The sequence below is a fragment of the Mauremys mutica genome, chromosome 6 (genome assembly GCF_020497125.1).
Source record: "Mauremys mutica isolate MM-2020 ecotype Southern chromosome 6, ASM2049712v1, whole genome shotgun sequence".
NCBI classification, from domain to species: domain Eukaryota; kingdom Metazoa; phylum Chordata; order Testudines; family Geoemydidae; genus Mauremys; species Mauremys mutica.
This window is the reverse complement of record NC_059077.1, coordinates 57,297,835-57,319,099: the sequence shown is the minus strand read 5'-3', so window position 1 is coordinate 57,319,099 and position 21,265 is coordinate 57,297,835. Positions and strand designations below refer to the sequence as shown.

At 42.1% G+C, this 21,265-nt stretch overlaps 2 protein-coding genes across 6 annotated transcripts in view; one reads left to right on the top strand and one right to left on the bottom strand.

Moving 5' to 3' along the window:
• The window catches only part of SLF1 (SMC5-SMC6 complex localization factor 1), a 79,443-nt gene that overhangs the window by 57,298 nt on the left and 880 nt on the right, over positions 1-21,265 (bottom strand). For 4 of the 5 annotated variants that reach the window (XM_045022181.1, XM_045022179.1, XM_045022180.1 and 1 more), the window contains exons 2-5: positions 20,432-20,545; positions 20,183-20,258; positions 7,088-7,331; positions 2,513-2,675 (exon numbers count right to left, since the gene is read on the bottom strand). In XM_045022181.1, coding sequence (XP_044878116.1) covers positions 2,513-2,675; positions 7,088-7,331; positions 20,183-20,258; positions 20,432-20,545 — 597 coding nt within the window. Of the gene's footprint in view, positions 1-2,512; positions 2,676-7,087; positions 7,332-18,261; positions 18,438-20,182; positions 20,259-20,431; positions 20,546-21,265 lie in introns of those variants that run through there. The other variant, XM_045022182.1, reaches the window with a different exon arrangement.
• KIAA0825 (KIAA0825 ortholog) overlaps positions 17,501-21,265 on the top strand; it is a 429,759-nt gene continuing 425,994 nt past the window's right edge. Inside the window, exon 1 of the mRNA XM_045022167.1 lies at positions 17,501-17,592. The gene's annotated coding sequence lies outside the window, so the exon portion shown is untranslated. The remainder of the gene's footprint in view (positions 17,593-21,265) is intronic.

Below are 21,265 nucleotides of genomic sequence, written 5' to 3'. Positions count from 1 at the left end.
GGTTGCGTATAAATACCACATTAGATTCCTAGCATGGAAATATTCTGCATCCTTTCTTCCTTACACATCATCTTCCTCTAAGCCTCAAGCTGCAGCCACAATTTTTCCTGGCCAAAAAGGACAGGATAACTAACTCCTTCTTGGGACAAATAAGGCAGATCCTAAATTAGACTATAGAATCAGTCCAAGTCAGCATGGAACACTACCTGCAGGAGTCCAGGCTGTATCCAGGTACAATGAAATTAAAGAGGAATTCTACCATTGGCCTCAATGGGAGCAAGATTCAAATGTACAATGTTCATAACTGCACTTCTTTTCTAGAAAGCATTCCCTGGCCAAAGTTAGAGTAGAAACTGGAAGCAGACTAAGGTCTGCTCTGTAATTAAAATTCATGTCAAAATAGCTGTGGTACTTGGGGGTTTGAAAAATCCACATCCCTAAATGCTGTAGCCATACTGACTTAACCCCCAAATGCTTTCATCAGCCTAGGTACTTTTGCTCAAGGAGGTGATGTTCCTACAGTAATGAAAAAACCCCTTCTGTTGCTGTAGGCTGTGTCTATACTACATTGTTATACAGTAACTCCTCACTTAAAGTCATCCCAGTTAACATTGTTTCGTTGTTATGTTGCTGATCAATTAGGGAACATGCTCATTTAAAGTTGTGTAATGCTCCCTTCTAACATCATTTGGTAGCCACCTGCTTTGTCTACTGCTTGCAGGAAGAGCAGCCCGTTGCAGTTAGCTGGTGGGGGCTTGAAACCAGGGTGGACCAGCAGCTCCCTTTCAGCGCCCCCATTAGCTCTCCACTCCCCTAAGTTCCCTGTCCAGCAGCTGCCTGCAGTTCATCTGTGTCCCTCCCCCCACTGCCATGTGCTGTTCCTGCCCTCTGTCTTGGAGCTGTTCCCCGAGACTCCTGCTTGCTGTGGGGAGGGGAGGGGGAGGAAAAGGGGGGCTAATGTCAGGGTGTCTCCCTCCCTCCTGCTCCTGCACCCCGCTTACCCCATCTTCTATAGAGCAGGGGGGACACCAGGGCTCAGGATGGAGGGAGCTTGCAGCAGCTGCCATCTCAGCAAGCTGATCTAATTAACAAGGTAGTGTACTTAAGGGAAATGCACATATCTCCCTCCATTCCCTGCTGCCTTATGTAGAGAGAGTTAACCCTTGAGGGCTCAAGCCAATTGCTAGTTCATCATTTAGCAGTAAGGGAAATATCCCACCCTCTGACTCCTCCACCTCAACCAAGCTTCACAATCATCACTGTGTACCAGTATTAAATTGTTTGTTTAAAACTTGTGTGTGTGTGTGTGTGTGTGTACTGATCTTTATAAAAATGCACTTTATATATAAATATATACCCACCCACCCACCAACATATTATATAGTTCCTGTAGTGTTGACATGGCCCCAAGTCTTTCACATAGTATTGTGGAACACATCGCTTTTTTTCCATAAAATTGCACTAAAGATTTGGCTTTGTGAAGTTCTGAGTGAAAAGCAAGACATGAAGTTTTGAACCTACCAATTCTGAGTTTCTCTTCAGTTTCATAACTGCTACAATATTACTAGGCACTATGGTCCAATTAACCACTGGCAAGCTGCATTTGCTTTCAGTAAGTTTCTGAACTTTAACATTTTAGCATAATTTGTAATATGATCTGGATGAAAATGCAGGGTAACTTATGAGATCATGCATGGGGGTGGGGAAGGTAAATCACTAAACTGATTTTTGAAGTGTGAAGATACAGTTTTAATGCAGCTAGAATCATAGAATATGAGGGTTGGAAGGGACCTCAGGAGGTCATCTAGTCCAACCCCCTGCTCAAAGCAGGACCAATCCCCAGCTAAATCATCCCAGACAGGGCTTTGTCAAGCCTGACTTTAAAAACATCTAAGGAAAGAGATTCCACCACCTCCCTAGGTAATCCAATCCAGTGCTTCACCACTCTCTGAGTGAAAAAGTTAACTAGACATTATCAGGCTAAGTACAAAAATGTCAAATGGAAGTGGATTTTTTTTCTTGGATACTAGAAAAACAATTACGGGGGGGGGGAATAGTTTTAATTTGGCATTTTGTGAATAGTCACTTTCACTGTTTTGTCAGTTGCATCACTTTCATGAACTGCTCAAAGTGTATAACTGTAGCTCTAACAGTATGTTTACAAGTAACAGCAGTGAATAAGCAGCAATTGAAGAGATAGTAGGCAGGTGTGTGCACAGAGAAAGAGAGTGCTTGGTGGTGTTGCTATCGGACCCAACCAAAAGCAGAACAGAAAACCTGGCTATACACAATCTTCTCAATGACACTTAACAAAAAAACAAAAAAACCTAAAAGTTAGCACATGCTATTTAAAAGGTGATCAGAATTAAAATAATAATAATAAAAAATAGTGCATTTAAAAAAAAAGTTGATAGCATCCCTTTCACTTTTGTCAGAGTTGCAGTATGTTCTAATCAATAAACACACTATTCATGAAGCATTAATTTCAGTTAAGAATATTTATTTTACTTACCTCAAAAAGATAATCCCCTATATATTGCACAGGATAATATGGAGCCTCAAAGAGACATTTCTCTCTCTCTATGTTGACGCTTTTATTATCAGTGAATACATGAGTAACAGCTCTCACTTCCTTTTGTGGTGGATATATAATTGCCTTTCCAGCTTCTAGAACTCTAAAAAATATATATATATATATATATAGTTTAAAATATATATTTACTGAAAATTTGTTTTAAAAGGTATTTTTTAATGCTCACAAGCTACAATGCACCCAAAGTTTACAGAAAATGGGCAGGTATGAAGTCACACTTCCTTCGTTAGCAGGCTAACTGAGCACTTCAGAGCCCTAGGACAAGTAGGTAACCCAACTAAACAGAATTGTCTTCTCAGTTTAGAAGAGAATACTAATTTTCTTCATCTTTTAGGAAGCTTCTACAAGTGCATTTTTATAAAGATCAAACTTAGTATTACAGTAACTATGGTTTATTACAATATAGCTCAAGAGAATTAGTGGATATTTATCTAAATAAAGAGGGATTTACTGAAAATGGGGCATTTTCCTTACCTGTAAATTGGAAAATTCATGATTATATATATACACACATACATAAGATATACACCTCTACCCTGATATAACGCAACCCGATCTAACACGAATTCAGATATAACGTGGTAAAGCAGCGCTCCAGGGGGGTGGGGCTGCGCGCTCCGACAGATCAAAGCAAGTTCACTATAACGCGGTTTCACCTATAATGTGGTAAGATTTTTTTTGGCTCCCGAGGGCAGTGTTATATCGGGGTAGAGGTGTACCTACACTGCAGGAATGACTCCACAGCAGTGCAGTTAGTCCCCCCTAATGTAATACCCAGACAGCTCAGCTAATGTTTCTGGCCCACTAATTATTTCCCTATACAAAAGTTCCAAAGGTGCACTGCTGCAATTTATATTTCTACGAAAAGATGACAGGTAACAGAGGGGGAGAGGAGAAAAAGGGGTCTTCTAAATTGGTGGATGCGTGTGAGTGTGAGTGTGAGTGAGAGAGAGAAGTAGGTGAGACCAGGGATTTTATTCTTTATCCATCAATTATTTTTTCTAGTATATGCATCCACCAATTTAGCAGACCCCTTTTTCTCCTCTTCCGTTACCTGTCATCTTTTCTTAGAAATACAGACCCTCCGCCCCAGCTAGGTTAGTCATAATTGGAGAAAGGCAGAGGAGAACAAACGAACAGTAGTATTAAGTATAGTTGATAGAGAGAAAAATCAATCCTTTTTAAAAGTTACTGGCAGCTATAGGACACTTGACTGAAAACTATGTTTTCAGAAAGCAAAATATCTACCTTGCAATGCTTTTATGCATAAGTAAAGGGATGCCAAGGTTGTTGTATGGTAATGTCTTGGAAAAAAAAATACAGATTCCCTGATGCGCACAACTCCCAGTTCATTTGTCTTTCTGATGTAGTTGCTATTAAAGGTTACTTTCATTCTTAACAAATAGGGATTTGCAGAAGCATGTTAAGATCCCAGTGAAAGAACAGAATGTCTTTCAGAAGTGGTGCAGGATGTATGTACTCAGACTCTGAAGATGAGGGAACAAAACCTGTCCCATTTTGTAAAGAACACCTTAGTTAGCAAGCTAGAACAGGGGTTCTCAAACTGGAGGTTGGGACACCTCAGGGGGTCACAAGGTTATTACATAGGGGGTCGCAAGCTTTCAGCCGCCACCCCAAACCCCGCTTTGCCTCCAGCATTTATAAAGGTGTTAAATATATACAAAAGTGTTTTTAATGTATAGGGGGTCGCACTCAGAGGCTTGCTATGTGAAAGGGGTCACTAGTTCTGAGCTAGAAGGAGAGGTAGTCAGCTGTGTCTCACTGGGACAGCAACAAAGAAAGAGGAAGTGGAAAAATGATAACTTGTAGTGGAATGCTAAAGCCACAGGTCAGGAATAATGGCTGTTTACTTTCCCTGCCAAGAAGGAAATTGGCTTGTTTATATCCTCTGCCATTAAAGCAATACTTAACACGTTTTGCTTGAGAAGGGCACAAGACAGCTCAATTTCCCCCTGCCAAGAAAGAAGAAACCATATACAATTTAATAAACTAAATGTTAATGGTTCTCTTTTGGAATGGGGTCACAACCCACAATTTCTGGATGCAGGCTGACTACCTACTTACAAGGAGGTTTCAGTCTAGGAGTAACCTAGGTTAATATTGATATGTGAGGATGAAAAGACTAGTGGTTATTGTGGCCTGTGTCTTGAGGTAGTTTTAGAGAGCTACATGAGATCTGTAAGAAGCTTAGGCCCTATAAGAATAAATTTGGTTTTGTCTTGAGGGGAATTACATTCATCTCCTATGAGCAAGAGCTGGGATTTTCAGATCTCTACTGTTTAATCTATAGAGATTAATTTGACAGAGGAACCTGCTGTTAAATGCCAGTGGACCACAAATATAAAATTAAGTTAGACTTCAATCAGCTTTAGAAAATGGCTTGGATGAAAGCTGCAGTCCTAAACACTCTCCAAACTGACATGTCAAACTACTACCCTATCTTCCTTCAAATCCCTACAAGGATTCTTTTTATAGTTTAAAAAGACAAAACAGTATTAAAGGATGAAGAGATACTATGTAGTATCATACGCTCATATACCAGTCATATTTGCTTTCCCCCTGCCTGCCCAAGTGTTGTAATTGCAGCAAGAGTATTGACTTACTCCAATTTCTCCATGCCTCCTTACCCCTAAGCCTGGTGAAGGGGGTGGGGAATAAATCAAATATGACAGGTATATGTGCATGTAACATTGTATAGCATCTCCTTCACCACCCTTTTATACTGTTTGTCTTTTTAGAATATAAGCTTTTCAAGGCAGGGACCATGTCTATATCTAGGCCTAGTGTAATGAGGCTTTGATCTCAGAGCCTTTGTTCACTGCCTAATTCAAAATCACTTTCACTACCCCAATATATGCAATTTTAAGGAGCTGTTCCAACAAAATTAACACACAAATTTGTTTTAAATTCAGTTTAATATTCCAGTTGGAAAATATTCTTTCTGCTCCAGATTGAGCTCAAACTTGCTTAGTGTAAGGAAGTCTTTAGCAGTGCCTGATAACATAGCAATAAGTCACAAGAAGGTGAAGATCGTAAAAAACTTTTAACATGTACTATATCATGAGGCTGAAGGCAGAATTCCTTCAACCACTCAAGTAGTGCAACAATAACCACCTGATGCACTAATGGCTTAACTGGCTATTGGAATGAGTTTTTTTTAATTAAAAAAAATATTATGAACATGAGGAGCAGGTATTATGCCCTATATTCTACTAGAAACTTTTTCATCATGATGTTTGAGCGTTAAGATCCTTCTCATTCACTCCTATCCTTCAGAAGCCTACCTGCCCAGTCAGCAGCAGGATGTGGTTCAATGGCTACTTTCAGCTCACTTTATTAAAACATATGCATCTCAGAACTAGGTCTTAAAATATTAAAGACGACCAAGTTTGTTTTAAAACAAAAGTGGGACAGAAGTGGCTAGAGATCCCAAAAGGCCAACTGAGCACTTTTAAACTAATTTTTTCCCTTCAGTTCCTTCTTCTCCCATCCCCTCCTTTATCATCATCTTTTGAATCTCCCCTCTTTACCATGATGCGAGTAAGTTTTTGTGTTTTTCAGTTCTGAGGCTGCAGCAGTGCAGCTAGAGAGCTGCTGCATGTGTGTGACCTAAGAGGTTCAAGTCAGTCAGAATGTGGCTTTACAATATGTCAAACCATACTTAGCATATTATTTCACTCTTATCATATGAGACAGAGGAAAAAAAGACTAGGATTGCCACTCATGTAATAAAAGACAAAGTTGCCATCCCAGAGAAAAGCGGGGTAGTTTTACAATAGACTATGATCACCATAGAACTAATTGTATTCCTTGCCCTTTTAATCACACACCCCGCCTTTCCAAGTTCAACCTGAGCATTTAGGCACTACAATTTTGGGGGAGGAGCAGGCCAAAAACAGAAAAGGGGGGGGGGGGAGGAAGTGGAACTGGACCAGGATGCCCTTATTTTAAAAATACCATAGTAATGGAACAGTTTAATGGTATTTTCATATCTAAACATTTATCAAAGTTAACAAAATGCTAGATGCATAGGTAGAATGTAACATACAACTCAAAGAAAGCTTCATTACACAAACAAAATATGATTCTGGACACTTTATTTCGGTACCATAGCAGCATTCTTCTATTTTTCTAATGAGCATGAACTCTGAGGATATGGCTATGAACAAATCAGGGTGCGGGGGCAGAGGTAGTCTTCCTAGGCTATTAATTTAAAATACGCATAAAATCGTAAGTGCTATAGTCAACAATGTGGTAATAGTAATAAGTCAAAAGAAACTAAACTGGAAGATAAAAACAACATTTTTTACCATTCCAACTATTATAAATATGTGGAACAGTATGTTATGCAGAGACTAAAACACTGGGAGTTGTAGACCAAATTAATTGGGATGGGAGAGGGAGAACAACAATGTAATTTAGCTATATCAACTATTTTATCATTCATTACTTCAACTTTAAGTAGTATCCTACCTTGTGATAGAATCCCTTCGTTTATCACCTTCTTTCACAAGGAGGATAACTTTCCATCTGTGGAAGGCCCCTAAAGCACCAGAGCATGTCAGTTCTTCGCGCCATCTTTTAGGTGCAGATTGCATTTGAGGTGAATAATGGGAGTCTTTTTCAATTTTATATCCCCATTCGTAAGTTGTTTCATCAAGCCATCTGCCACTTTCGGCACTATTAAGTATGTAGTCCTTAGTTAGTATCCACTTTCCTAGAAAGCAAATGAACTGTCAACCACAAAAGAATTTTTATACAGACAAATGGCAAATGAAGATCAAATATAAAATTAACTTCAAGCTCTCTCATTCGAAAACCACATTACAGCTTTAAGTAACATTTCAAACAATTTTCCTTTCTACTCCAAAAGTTATCCTTTCCTAATATTTTATCAGAATTATTCAAAGTCACTGGACATGGTAGTTTTGCTTTCTTCTAATGACATAGTATCTTCTTAGCTCTTCCAGAATAAAATAATCCCAGACAAAAGAACAATCATGATATTAATTTGCCTGTCTAGATTTTGCTCCTGTGTCTCTTGTCCAGTATCAGCTTAGCCTTAGTATTCTTATATGATGTTTTACAATACATTGTACAAATAGATTTCCTGACTGTGAACAGACATTCTGTGCACTCAGAGAAAATGCAACAGCTCTGTCAAATCACCTCTATGAATAATCGGTTTGGATGTACAAATAAAGGCATCCCATGCTAATTTCTTATTTAAATCCATAAATACCCCAGCACTACCAGCTAACAAAGCTGTCTAAATTTTTAGCATACTAAAAGCACAGCATAGTCCATCTCTAAATTCTGAAAGTCTACACATTCCTAATTGTGTAAGTTTAGTGGATACCAATATTAGGGGGGAATAGATTTTAGACTAGTACTCTAGTCTCTCTCCTTTCCATCTCCTTTTCCCTCCCTTGGCCTCACCTCCTCTGCCTCTTCTTCTGTACATAATGATCCTCCCTCTCTTCTAAATGTCTCTGTTCTTTCAGGTTCAGATCAGGAGTTGTGGTCCTCTTGTACTGAAACACTACTTATAGTATACATTAAGTGAAATTGACTAATTGTGTGATTGTAATCAATTTCTCAGAACAGCAGGGTTGATTGGTAAAATGCATCAGTGCAGGAGCAAATGGTATGTCTAAAGGAGCTAGCGCTGGGTGCCAGCAGTGGAAAGACACAAGTGCTCTGTACATAACCTATAGCTTAATAAACCTCTTGTCACCAATTCCTACTCAATAGGTTCCACATTGGTATGCTTGTTGGAAATTTCAGGGTGAGGATAAATAATGAAGGGGATTAGAATCTACTGAATCTAACCACACTCTTACTACAGTTTTACGAAGAAAAGGTGGTGGAGATGCATGTGTCCTTCCCCTCCCCGCCCCACTCCTGGCCCAAAACTAAAAGGAAAAAGAAATGTGCAGAAGGGCAATACTGGGCATTATTAGGGAATGATTATGGGTAAAACTATATAAGGTGGGAAGCATACTCAGTGTTCTTTGGAAGATATATTGTGTCAATATGAACTAGTGGTGGTAGGTAACAGGACCAAAATGCAGTTTATCGTTTATGGATAGGGCTCTACCGAATTCGCGGCCATGAAAAACACGTCACGGACTGTGAAATCTGGTCTCCCACCGTGAAATCTGGTCTTTTGTGTGCTTTTACCCTATACAATACAGATTCCAATGGGGAGACCAGCATTTCTCAAATTCGGGGTCCTGACCCAAAAGGGAGTTGCAGGGGGGCTTCAAAGTTATTTTAGGGGGGTTATGGTATTGCCACACTTCAGTGCTGCCTTCAGAGTTGGGCGGCCAGAGAGCAGCGGCTTTTGGCCAGGTGCTCGGTTCTGAAGGCAGTGCCCCGCCACCAGAAGCAAGGATGGCAATATTATACGTCACCCTTATTTCTGAGCTGCTGCCTTCAGAGCTGGGTGGCCGGAGAATGGGCCCCTTTCTGCAGGCAGCAGCGCAGAAGTAAGGGTGACAATGCCATACCATGCCATCCTTACTTCTGCGCTGCTGCTGGCGGTGGCTCTGCCTTCAAAGCTGGTCTCCCAACCAGAAGCCGCCACTCTCCAGCTACCCAGCTCAAGGCAATGCTGCACTATTATATTTTCTGAGTTTAGCAGTGCTCTGGCACATGTAAGTATTTTCTAAAATTACACTATGGCCCAAATCCTGACCCCCCACTGTGAGAGTGTACTACCTAAATGGTTTCAAAACAAATGTGATTCTGCACACTACATAAGAGGTCTCCATGATGAAGAGAGCAGAAGTACAGCCAGTGCATACATGACTATGAAGATCCACTAATAGAAGACATGCGACAGTCATCACAGAGCAGCTCCACTGGCACTCTGTAAATTGAAAGAAGGATTCCATCCTTCCCACCCCAATAAGAAATGCTTGAACAAAGTCCTTTGATTAATGTTTGGTGAGATGCAGAATCGGATTTACCCCTAAATTAAGATTTCAGTGATGAATAATTTTTTACCCCATTTTAATTCATCCACTGTGGTCCACAGTTTAAAAAAGATTCTGAATGCATTGTGTTGAGGGTTGTTTTTTTAAATCATGTAAACAGACACTCACAAAACTCAAGTACCATTGGAAAGTAGGTGGCCTATGCCTCTTCTCCCAAAAGCTAACTTGCTAACGTACCTCAAAGATAATTGGCCTTTGGTCTAAAAGTCAAATCTCTTATGCTCAAGATGTTGATCCTACCTTTTAATAGCAAAAAGTGACTTTTAAAACATGTACATTTTTCATTTTGGGAACAAAGTAATCCAGTCCTTTTTTACTAGGTCTGTGGCACAGATCTTAGTTATATAATGTTCTGATTTGTAGACTACTATTTCTATATACAGTGATGGCATGTTTCTCAATTTTCAGATATAGCAATTTTCTAAACCTCTGGTACAAATATATGTCAAAATGGTATAACAAGCATGTTCAGGTATTAGAAAATATAATCAAACTGATAGACAGAGAGAGACTATTTTATGCCTTAATTCCTTGACACTAAAGAATGCAGAATCAAAACTGGAAGGTACCATCACACTGGGCACTGCTTTGTACTTAGTGTTTAAAAAGACAGAAAATGTAGAAACTGTAGCATAAACTTTGAAACAAGTGGAGGGCTAGAAAGAATTTACAGGGTCTAGAACAGAGGTGGGCAAACTACGGCCCGGGTGCCACATCCAGCCCTCCAGACGTTTTAATCCGGCCCTCGAGCTCCCGCCAGGAAGCAGGATCTGGGGCTTGCCCCACTCTGCACGCTCCAAGAGGCAGTGGCACATCCCCACTCCGGCTCCTACGCACAGCCGGGGCTCCTCGTGCTGCCCCACCCCAAGGGGCAGTACCTGCGCACAGGGCAGAGCACAGAGCCGCCTGGCCACGCCACCACATAGAAGCAGGAGGGGGGACATGACACTGTTTTTGGGAGTTGCTTGCGGTAAGCGCTGCCCGGAGCCTGCCCCCTGACTCCCTCCCATGCCCCAACCCCCTGCCACAGCCCTGATCCCCCTCTTGCCCTCCGAACCGCTCAGTCCCAGCCCGGAGCAACCTCCTGCACCCACAACTCTTCATGCCTAGCCCCACCCCAGAGCCTGCACCCCCAGCCGGAGCCCTCACGCCCTCCTGCATCCCAACCCCCAATTTCATGAGCATTTATTGCCCACCATACAATTTCCATACCCAGATGTGCCCCCCCCCCCAGTCTAGAACAAGGAACAAAGAAGCATTGCTCTGCTCTCCAGAGGTAACAGCCTTATCACCACCCCATCCCTCTAACAAGTCTCATATTTTCACACTTCTCTACAGAGGGGAAAGGACAGTAAACTATCTAAACTCCTACATGCCACAGGGGTCTACAACAGTGGTACCCTTAAGTCACCCAACAATATTGTTAATCTATCCAACCACACACTTAGCCTGGCATAAGAGTCTGTCCTATCTCAGGGACTCTCTTTCTGTCCCACCACCCCCACACATATGATACAATTCTGTGGTGATCTGGAAGCCTACTTTTGCCATCTCTGACTCAAGGAATATTTTCAAACACACCACTTAACAGTGCATTGACCCACAGGAACCCTCCTACCAACACTACAAGAAAAATAATTCTGCGTGGACTCCTACTGACGGTTGAAATAACAGACCGGACTTCTACATAGTGTTCCACAAATGTGCACAGGCTGAAATTGTGAACAAACAGCATCACTTGCCCTATAACCTCAGTCATACAGAACCCAACGCCATTCACAGCCTCAGAAACAACTCTGACATTTATAATCAAAGGGCTGACAAAGGAGGTGCTGTAGTCATCATGAACAGGTCGAATTATGAACAGGAGGCTTCCAGGCAACTCTCCAACACCACATTCTACAGGCCACTATCCTCCGATCCCACTGAGGAATACCAAAAGAAACTAAACCATCTTGCTCAAGAAACTCCTTGCTATAGCACAGGAACAAATCTACACAGACAAACACCTAGAGCCCTGACCAGGGGTATTCTATCTGCTACTCAAGATCCATAAACCTGGAAATCCTGGACACCCCATCATCTCAGGCATTGGCGCTATTACAGCAAGATTACCTGGATATTTGGACTCTCTCCTCAGGTAGGAGTGCTGGCAGTGTAGGGTCTATCTTCGAGACACCACCAACTCCCTGAGGAAACTACAATGCATTGGTGATCTTCCTGAAAACACTATCCTGGCCACCATGGATGTAGAAGCTCTTTACACCAATATTCCACATGAGGATGAACTACAAGCTGTCAGGAACAGTATCCTTGATGAGGCCACAGCACACATGGTGGCTGAACTTTGGGACTTTGTCCTCATTCACAACCATTTCAGATTTGGGGACAACTTATACCTTCAAGTCAGCAGCACTGCTATGGGTACCCGCATGGCCCCACAGTATGCCAACATTTTTATGGCTGACTTAGAACAATGCTTCCTCAGCTCTCATCTCCCAGCGCCCCTCCTCTACTTGTGCTACATTGATGATATCTTCATCATATGGACCTACGGGAAGGAGGCCCTTGAAGAATTCCACCTGGATTTCAACAATTTCCACCGCTCCATCAACCTCAGCCTGGACCAGTCCATACAAGAGATCCACTTCTTGGACACTACAGTGCAAATAAGTAATGGTCACATAAACACCACCCATACTGAAAACCTACTCACTGCTATACTTAGCTACAGGCCTCCAGCTTCCATCCAAGACATATCACATGATCCATTGTCTACAGTCAAGCCTTAAGATACAACCACATTTGCTTCAATCCCTCAGACAGAAACATACATCTAAAAGATCTTTATCAAGCATTCTTAAAACTACAATACCCACCTGAGGAAGTGAGGAAACAGACTGACAGAGTGATATGGGTACTCAGAAGTCATCTACTACAGAACAGGCCCAACAAGGAAAACAACAGAACCCCACTTGCCATCACATACAGCCCCCAGCTAAAATATCTCCAGCACATCATCAACGATCTCTCATTCTCACAGACCTTGGGAGGAGGGCACTCCTTGTTTACAGACAGCCCCCCAACCTGAAGCAAATACTCACCAGCACGTACACACCACACCACAGAAATGCTAGCCCAGGAACCAATCCCTGTAACAAACCTACTCTGTCCCCATATCTACTCTACTGACACGATCAGAGGACCCAACCACATCGGCTACACCATCAGGGACTTGTTCACCTGCACATCTACTAATGTGATACGTGCCATATGCCAGCAATGCCCCTCTGCCATGTACATTGGCCAAATCCAACAGTCTCTACGTAAAAGAATAAATGGACACAAATCAGGAATGGTAACATACAAAAACCAGTAGGAGAACACTTCAGTCTCCCTGGTCACTCAACAACAAATTTAAAAGTAGCCATCCTTCAACAAAAAACTTAGACTTCAAAGAGAAACTGCAGAGCTACAATTCATTTAGAAACTAACACATTAATTTGGGCTTGTACAGGGACTGGGAGTGGCTGGCTCACTAAAAAAGCAATTACCTCCTCATCAATTACTGTGAGTGGACCACATCCACCCTGACTGAATTGGCCTTGTCAACACTGGTTCTCCACTTGTAAGATAACTCCCTTCTCCATGTGCCACTATATTTATACCTGTATCTGTAATTTTCACTGCATGCATCTGAAGTGGGGTTTTTTACCCATGAAAGCTTATGACCAAATATATCTACTAGTCTTTAAGGTGCCACCAGATTCCTCATTGTTTTTGTAGATACAGACTAACACTGCTATCCCTCTGATATTTTCACCTTGTCTCTGCCGTTTTATTGGTTTAGTTGTCCTTTAGAGAGAGAAAAGGGGGCGGGGGAGTCCTTGCATGCAGAAACCTGATGGAGAGGTATGAGGTGCAAGAGACCTTCCTGAAATATCCGACACAGTTCCCTTTACACCAGGGGTGGGGTCACTTGACTAATTTTGGTAAGTCGTCATGGGCCGCATATTTCTACTATATTAATGGAGGAGGTGCTCTGGGCTTGTGCAGAGTGTTGGGGTGCAGGAGAGGGGGGGTGGGCTCTGGGAGGGAGTTTGGTGCAGGAGCGGGCTCTGGGCTGGGGCAGGGGTGCAGGAGGGGGTGCAGGGTCTGAGAGGTAGTTTGGTACAGGAGGGAGTTCTGACCTGTGGCAGGGGTGCAAGGTGCAGGCTCTGGCTGGGAGGAACTTACCATAGGTGGCTCCCGGCAGGCGGCGCAGCAGGACTCTGCCAGGCTGCCTGCATGCTGTGGCACCACACTGCTTCCGGAAGTGGCTGTGGCTGGCTGCTGCTGGAACATCTCTGTGCACCCCTTGGGGGGCAGCAGGAGTCCATGCGCTGCTCATGCCTGCAAGCACCACCCCTGCAGCTCCCATTGGCTGGTTTCTGGCCACTGGGAGCTGTGAGGACTGTGCTGGGGACAGGGGCAGTGCACGGAGCCACCTCCCTTCTCGCCAGGGGCACACAGAGATGTGCCAGCTGCAGCCAGCCACTTCCAGGAACAGGATGAGGCCACAGCAGGCAGGCAGCCTGCCTGAGCACCCTACTGTGCCATGGGACTTTTAGCAGCCCAGACTCGGAGACCGTGAGGGGGCAGAGGAGGCCAGATAGAAATGTAAGGCATGGCAGACTGGACAGAAATGTTAAATGGGCCGGATCTGGCCTGCGGGCCGTGTTTTGCCCACCCCTGCTTTACACTCTTACCTCAAGGGGAAGAATCTGAGGGGAACCTCATAGAGATTAAAGAGGGAATGTCTTCCCCTCTTCTGCTAAAAGCAGGGAAATCTCCTTCTCCATTCCCTGGCTTAGGCAAGAAGCGCTTCCTTGCAGCTGCTCCTACTTAACTGGTTGGTGAAAGCTGCTCACCCTGTTTTCATTGTATTTTTAACCTCCAAGGGTGTGGAGATGGGAAAGGATGAGGATTTCCAGCCTTAAGAGACTTATCAAGACCATGTGCCCACAGAGTGGGAAGCCATCTGCATAGATGCACTGCAGCCAATCCCTAATAGTATAAAATCATGAATCAGATACCAAGAAAGATTAATTAAAATAATATGGGATTTGTTTTTTCATTTCCCTTCTAGTTTTTTTAATTTTTAGATTGGGGACAGGTAGCTTCCAAGTCTGTGATTGTTTTCGTACTCAAAATATAATGTGACAGGCACATGTGAAATGTGAGTCTCCCTACTAGCTGCTGAGAGAGAACCTAATAAACTTTCCTAAGCCCTGGAGTGGAGGAGCTGCCATCCTTTCCCTGTCCAGCTCCATCCTTTATTGCTCTCATTATTCCAGAGGGAATTCTGTGTCAGTGTACATGCGCAGAATTCATGGCCCCCGCATATTTCTTTGCTTCCCCAGAGAAAAATTACTTCTGATGGGGAAGCAAAGGGAAGCAGCAGGAGTGGTCACAAGCCCCACCCTGGCAGTGCAGGTAGGTCAGTTTGGGCACCTGGAGCAGCCGGTAGAGACATAAATCACTGCCGAGATGGGAGGGCTGGGAAGTCATGAGAGACACACACACAGACACTGTCCCCCTTGCTTGCTATTGTGGCACACTCAGCATGTGGCACTTTTGGAATCAGTGCATCAATCAGATGATACACTCTGGATACTGCTACTTCAGTATAAGGTGTCTGACTATGTAGCGTGCTTACTAGAGGAACTCTACCATGGTACATTTAGTTGTGTGAGGGTCAGTGGTTGTATTAGACTGGTTTTCAGTAGAATCAGGAGTATTCCAGGGATGTGTTCTCTCTCTCCCCCACATTATCTAATATTTTAATAAACTGATAATGAAGCTGATGGAGGTCAAGCAGGAGGGGTGAAGTTTGAAGAGTCATCTTTAGAGGATCTTGAATATGTGGATGATATTGCCTTATTTGAAGTCACTACTGACCAACTACAGCTAATGCAAAAACTATGGGACTTAAGATCACTGGTGATAAAATGGAAACAAATGACCAGCTGACACTGCAGATAGATGGTAATGATGTTGAATGGGTGAAGAATTCTCTATCTGGGTAGTTGGTTGACAGCAAGATGTTCTATAAACAAAGTAATCACATGTTGAATCAGTCTTGTGTCAATCATATTCAGTGTCAACAGCCTCTGTTTAGGAGGCAGGATGTTTATTGTTTAATGTGGTAGGGATTACAACCCTGTTATATGGAGCAGAAATATGGCCATTGAACAGCTGAGGAGAGGAAACTAAACAGTTTTCAATATTAAAAGTTATAGCATATTCTTAACATCCACTGATTTGATTGTGTCACAAACAAGGAGATACTTAGATGATCCCAGCAAGTTGCAGTCTGTCATCAGTGAAGAACAAGAAGAGAGCAGCTGTGGGGTCATACCCAACATGTAGAAGAAGGTACAGAGCTGAGATGAAAGGAAGGTACAGAGCTGAGATGAAAGGAAGCAGAGCACAAGATCTGCCTCAAATGAGTTTGGAAGATGCAGTTTTGAAGGATTTAAGAAGCCTGAATTCTCCCATACTGACTCTTGATGAAGGAAGACGACTTGTAAGGGTTGGTTTGAGATGGAAGTCCATTGTATGCAACATCATAACCATGTGAATCTGCTTTATTTCAATATAGGTAAAGGACTTTTCATATTAGACAATGTTAAGCACATGCTCACACTTTGAATTTGGCCAACAGTTTGTTGGGTTTTCTTGACTACTGAAAAATTTTCTTTTTCATGGATTCACTTTCTCTTTTGCTTGATCTACCTTGAAATAATCCTGTTTACAAGAATAATTTGGTTTAAGTGCCTGCACCTTTGGAGGAGATGATGCCATCTAGACAGGAAACAGAAAATCATGACTCAATCTTGACTCAGACACCAGTTCTCTCTGTGCCTTCAAGCAAATCACTTAACCTCTCTCATTAAAGCCCCAATCCTGCAAGGAATTCCAGCACAAATAGAACCTTGTCTGCTTTTGCAGGCATAGAACTTGCTGCATGATCAGGACCTAAATTCTATAGCCCTGACATCAATAAGGCTCTGCAGGGGGTGCCAGAGTCTACCCACATATAGCCAATTGTCATTAGATGCTAGAATTTTAAAAGATGTCTCTCATTTGCATTTAAATGCCAGTACAACTGAACAATTTTACAATTATCAGTAAATACTGATTTAGCATATCTATATATAAGCCTGTTAGCCTTACACCAGTCTTCAAATTCAAACTGTGACAGACTGACAATATCCTGTAATATTCTAAACAAATCTTACAGAATTAAGATTAAGTTTATTGAATGAAATCTTATCAAATTAGGGTGAATACCTTTGAGGTACACTGTATTAAAAAAAACTGTGTATGTGTTATTGTAGCATTGTAAGTACCTTCTCTTGTGGTGGGGGGGGGGGGAGGGGATATACTTCCTTCTGTTATCATCCCTTTGAAGCCACCCCCTTGCAGAGCTACGTGTATATACTAATTCATCAGGATTCTCCAGGGACCAACAGAAAAACGGATTTTTGGACAAACAGCCTGGCTATGGGCCTTCTTGTGTCAGTAAATGGACAAGAACCCTGGTCCATGGAGGGCCCCAATCCTCAAGGACTGGGACTACCAAGGTCTCATAAGACTAAGGCAGTGGATCTCAACCTATTTACCACTGTGGGCCGCATATGAAGCTCTCTGTGATGTGGTCACACCCACACTATATATATAAAAATATATAGGTAGGTGTATGTATATATATACATACATATACACACACACACAACCTGTATGGCCCTGAGGATGTCACCTGGGCTGCAGCTCTGTGCTGATTGGGCCCACAAATTGAGAACCAGTGGACTAAGGGGTTGTTCTAAGCTGCAGCTGTGATGAACTAGTAACCACAAGGAATCCCTTTAGGTGGAGATGGTGGTTGAAGGACTGTTCCTGCCAGAACCCATATTAGGATTGGAATGATTTCTGGTAAGTTTATTAGCATGCATGTAAGGTTTTTCTTGTTTGTTTTCAATACATTATCTGTAAAGTTTTTTACCTTTATTTTAAAGTAGGCTTGCATAGAAAGAACTCTGGGGTACTTACAACTGTAGCAATTACACCTGTTAACCATCTCTGAAGAGAAAAACAGGTATTCCTTGGACAACCTGTCTGTGCTGGAACAACACAGCGAAGGCAGGGAACTGTGTAGCTTGGATACACCCTGGTCAGAAGGGAGAGAGATGGGGGTCTCCACCCAAGAAAGGTGCCAGACCGGGGAGCTGGCAGCCTAAGAGTGGTGTCCTTCCTGGATCACTGCGGGGAAACAGGAGTGCAGTTGCCCTGAACCTATGACTCCAGTATATATGCATGCTTTAGTCTCTCCCGTCTCAAAAAAAAAAAGACCCCAAACACAATATCCTTAACCCCACTTGCCTATAACTATTTCCCCATCTCCCAATAAACTCATTGAATGCTCTTGTCTACAATCGCCTTCTGGAGTTCCTCTCCTCCAGTTCCATCTTAGACCCTTTCCAATCTAGCTTCTGCCCCTTATATTTCACTGAAATGGTTCTTACCAAAAATCTCTAATGCCCTCTTTCTAGCTAAAGTTCAGAACCAGTACTCCATCCACGTCCTCCTTGACTTGTCAGCTACCTTTGAGTCTTGAAATCTTGTCCTTGCTTGGCTTCTGTAACTCTCTTCTTTCATGGTTCTCTAACTGCTCCTTCAGCATGTCCTCTGGAGGATCCTCATCCACCCTGTAACTTTATGTGGGAGCTCCATCCTTTGGTTCTGTACTCTTCTCCCTCTGCACTTTATCTCTGGGTAATCTAATTCACAAACAAATTCAACCACTATCTTAATGCTGATAAGAGGCAGATTTGTGAGTTAACTCCAGACCTGTCCCATTCTGTCCAAACTAAAATCATGACCTGCCTCCCTGAGATGATCTTGTGGATGTCTAGCTGCCCGCTCAAGGTAAACATGGCTAAAATAAAGCTGCTAATCTTTCTTCCCCCAAACCCTTCCCTACTACTTTCTTTCTCAATCATTGTAGATAACACTACCACCTTTCCTGTCATTCAGGCCTGTAAAATGGGTGTCATCTTCAACTCCAACCTTTCTCTAGGCTTTATATCCAGGCTACATCTAAATCTTACCAATTTTTTATGCATAGTATCTCTAAGATATGGCCCTTCTTATCCATCCACACAGCCAAAACTCTCCTTCAAGCTCTCATCATTCATGTCTCACTTACTTGAACACCCTTCTCTCTGGCCTTAACAAATGCAATCATGCCTTGCTCATATCCATTTAAAAAATGCAGATACTAAGACTTTCCTAGCCCATCACTTCAACCATGTCATTCCTCTCTTTGAATCACTTCACTGGCTTCCCTTCTCTACTGAATCAAACATAAGCTGCCTGTATTCTCTTCCAAGGCCCCACATGACCTATCCCCACCCTATTTTCTCTCATTCACTACTGACATGTTAACACTCACCTCCAATCATTCCATGATGTCAGATTCCACTGCCCACTTGTCCATGCTTTCTCCCAGGCTGCCCCACACACTTGAGAGGTTCCCTCTTTAAATATTCACAAACTTACCTCATTATTCATCCTCAAATCCTTCCCCAACATTCTCCATTGCAGTGAAGCCTATGAAAAACTTAAGTTAGGCTGCTAATGTGCAAAGTCCACTGCCTACCATGCTGACCTATACCTCTCATGGTTTACTTGAGCTCTCCCATATGTTTGTCTTATCTTAAGCTTAGATCATAAGCCCCTTGGGGTAAAGACCATCTTTTTGTTGTGTGTTCATACAGCACCTAGTATAATGCGGCCCTCCTGGTGTAGACTAGGGCCCCTAACCACTATGATAATGCAAATAATTATTAGTAATATATATGCTTCAATACATAATATATAGGACAAGTATGATGAAAAGAAAATAGGATAATTGAAATGGTTACCATATCAATATATTGCCATTGCAAAACTTACATCCATAATCACAGCCTGTAAACACTATAAAGCCCTTCCAGGAAGCCCTACATCAAAAACATCTGACATATAGAAGTCTCATCTTGAAAACCTTTAATTGCTTGAGTAAGGGTTTTCAGAATCAGGCCATAGATATGAAAAGAACAAAGGAGTAAAACTGAGGTCTAGAGTCAAGAATAAGGCAAAGGTAAGGGGGTTTTTCTTTTGGCCATGGGGGTTGCTGTGCAGGCAGAAGTTTGCAGTCTGTGATTGAATGTTAGTGTGAAGTTTAGCATCAGAATTATATACTACCAATAGCAAGTATTCCAATACTTTTTATTTTCTCTAATAAATAATTTGTGACTTCTCAGTCTTAATTACCTTACCCCACAAAAAGATAATTGTTGGCTAATAGACTTACTAATTTCAGTCAAATAAGGGGAAGAGATAAGGTGAGAGGAAGCAAATCCAAGCTTGAGCAAAAGTCTTGTTTATTAGCAAAGATAAGAACAATTATGAAACAAGGTTAATAACTTTATTTGTTCATTAACAGATATAGTTGAAGAGGATACCACAATTTGTTACTCACCTGCTGCACAAGCGGCTAAGAACTTTTCACTCTTGGAAAGCTGTTTTGCTATAAGATGTGTGCAATTTCTGTATTGCTAACAAAAGAAAAACAGTGTCATTGAAAATGGCTTAAAAAAAAATTAGCTACTAGCACAAACTTAAGCCTAGACCATCATCCAGCCTATTTATCTATAGACTTCTATCTTATCTGCTGCTTCCTTTTGTTTCATCTGTGAATTTAATGAATGAAACAAAGGTATATGCTCACCTCAGTATCAATAAAAACACAGTCCAGCGTAAGTAGTAATTCAGCTATAGCCTCCTTTTCTTGTTTCTTAAATCCAGTTAGTTGGATTCTTCGTTTTTGGACAGCGCATGCCATCTGTAATTTTTTTTTTAGGGGGGGAAGTATATACATAAATTGTTTGTACACTTGTATTTGAACTTTCTATTCCTTCCACATTTTTGGATAAAATTAAAGACTTAATATAGCTATATAAGCAAATGCTTCTATTTGAGTAATACTACCTTGAGTTACTACAAAATATAACCATTTTAAATGGTTACTAAGTAGCATTAATGTACACTAAAGAGAATTGTGTAAGGCAGAGTTCCAGTCAACACTGAACACCTTCATGATGCTCCCAGCTCTGCACCTTTGTGTGCCAGCCTGCCCCCCTCAGAACAGAGTTAGACCTGCCCACAAGGTCTGCTGCTGAGGCTGCTTTATAAAAGAAGCTGACTGTTTTTTTTTTAAATGAATTTAGTTTTATTGTAACCTTTAAATCATTTCTTCCAACCCCACCCCACAAGCTATGAAATAGGCAAGAAAATTAATTAAGTATAAAATATGAGTACCAGAGTTAGCTGCTATTAACAGTTTGTTTTGAACCAACAAGTGATTATGACATTTCAGTATTTTGGTCTGGGAACTGTTTAAAGATTTTTTTTTTTAAATCCATGACAGTTTTCACAAAGAAGTTTGGTTTGTCTAGGTCTACCCCAGTGCCTGAGGAAACCCCTGAGTACAGACAGAGGGACTCAGCCCAACCACTGCGGGGAGGGGGGAGTCCATGATAAGCAAAGGGAAACCAGCTGTCCT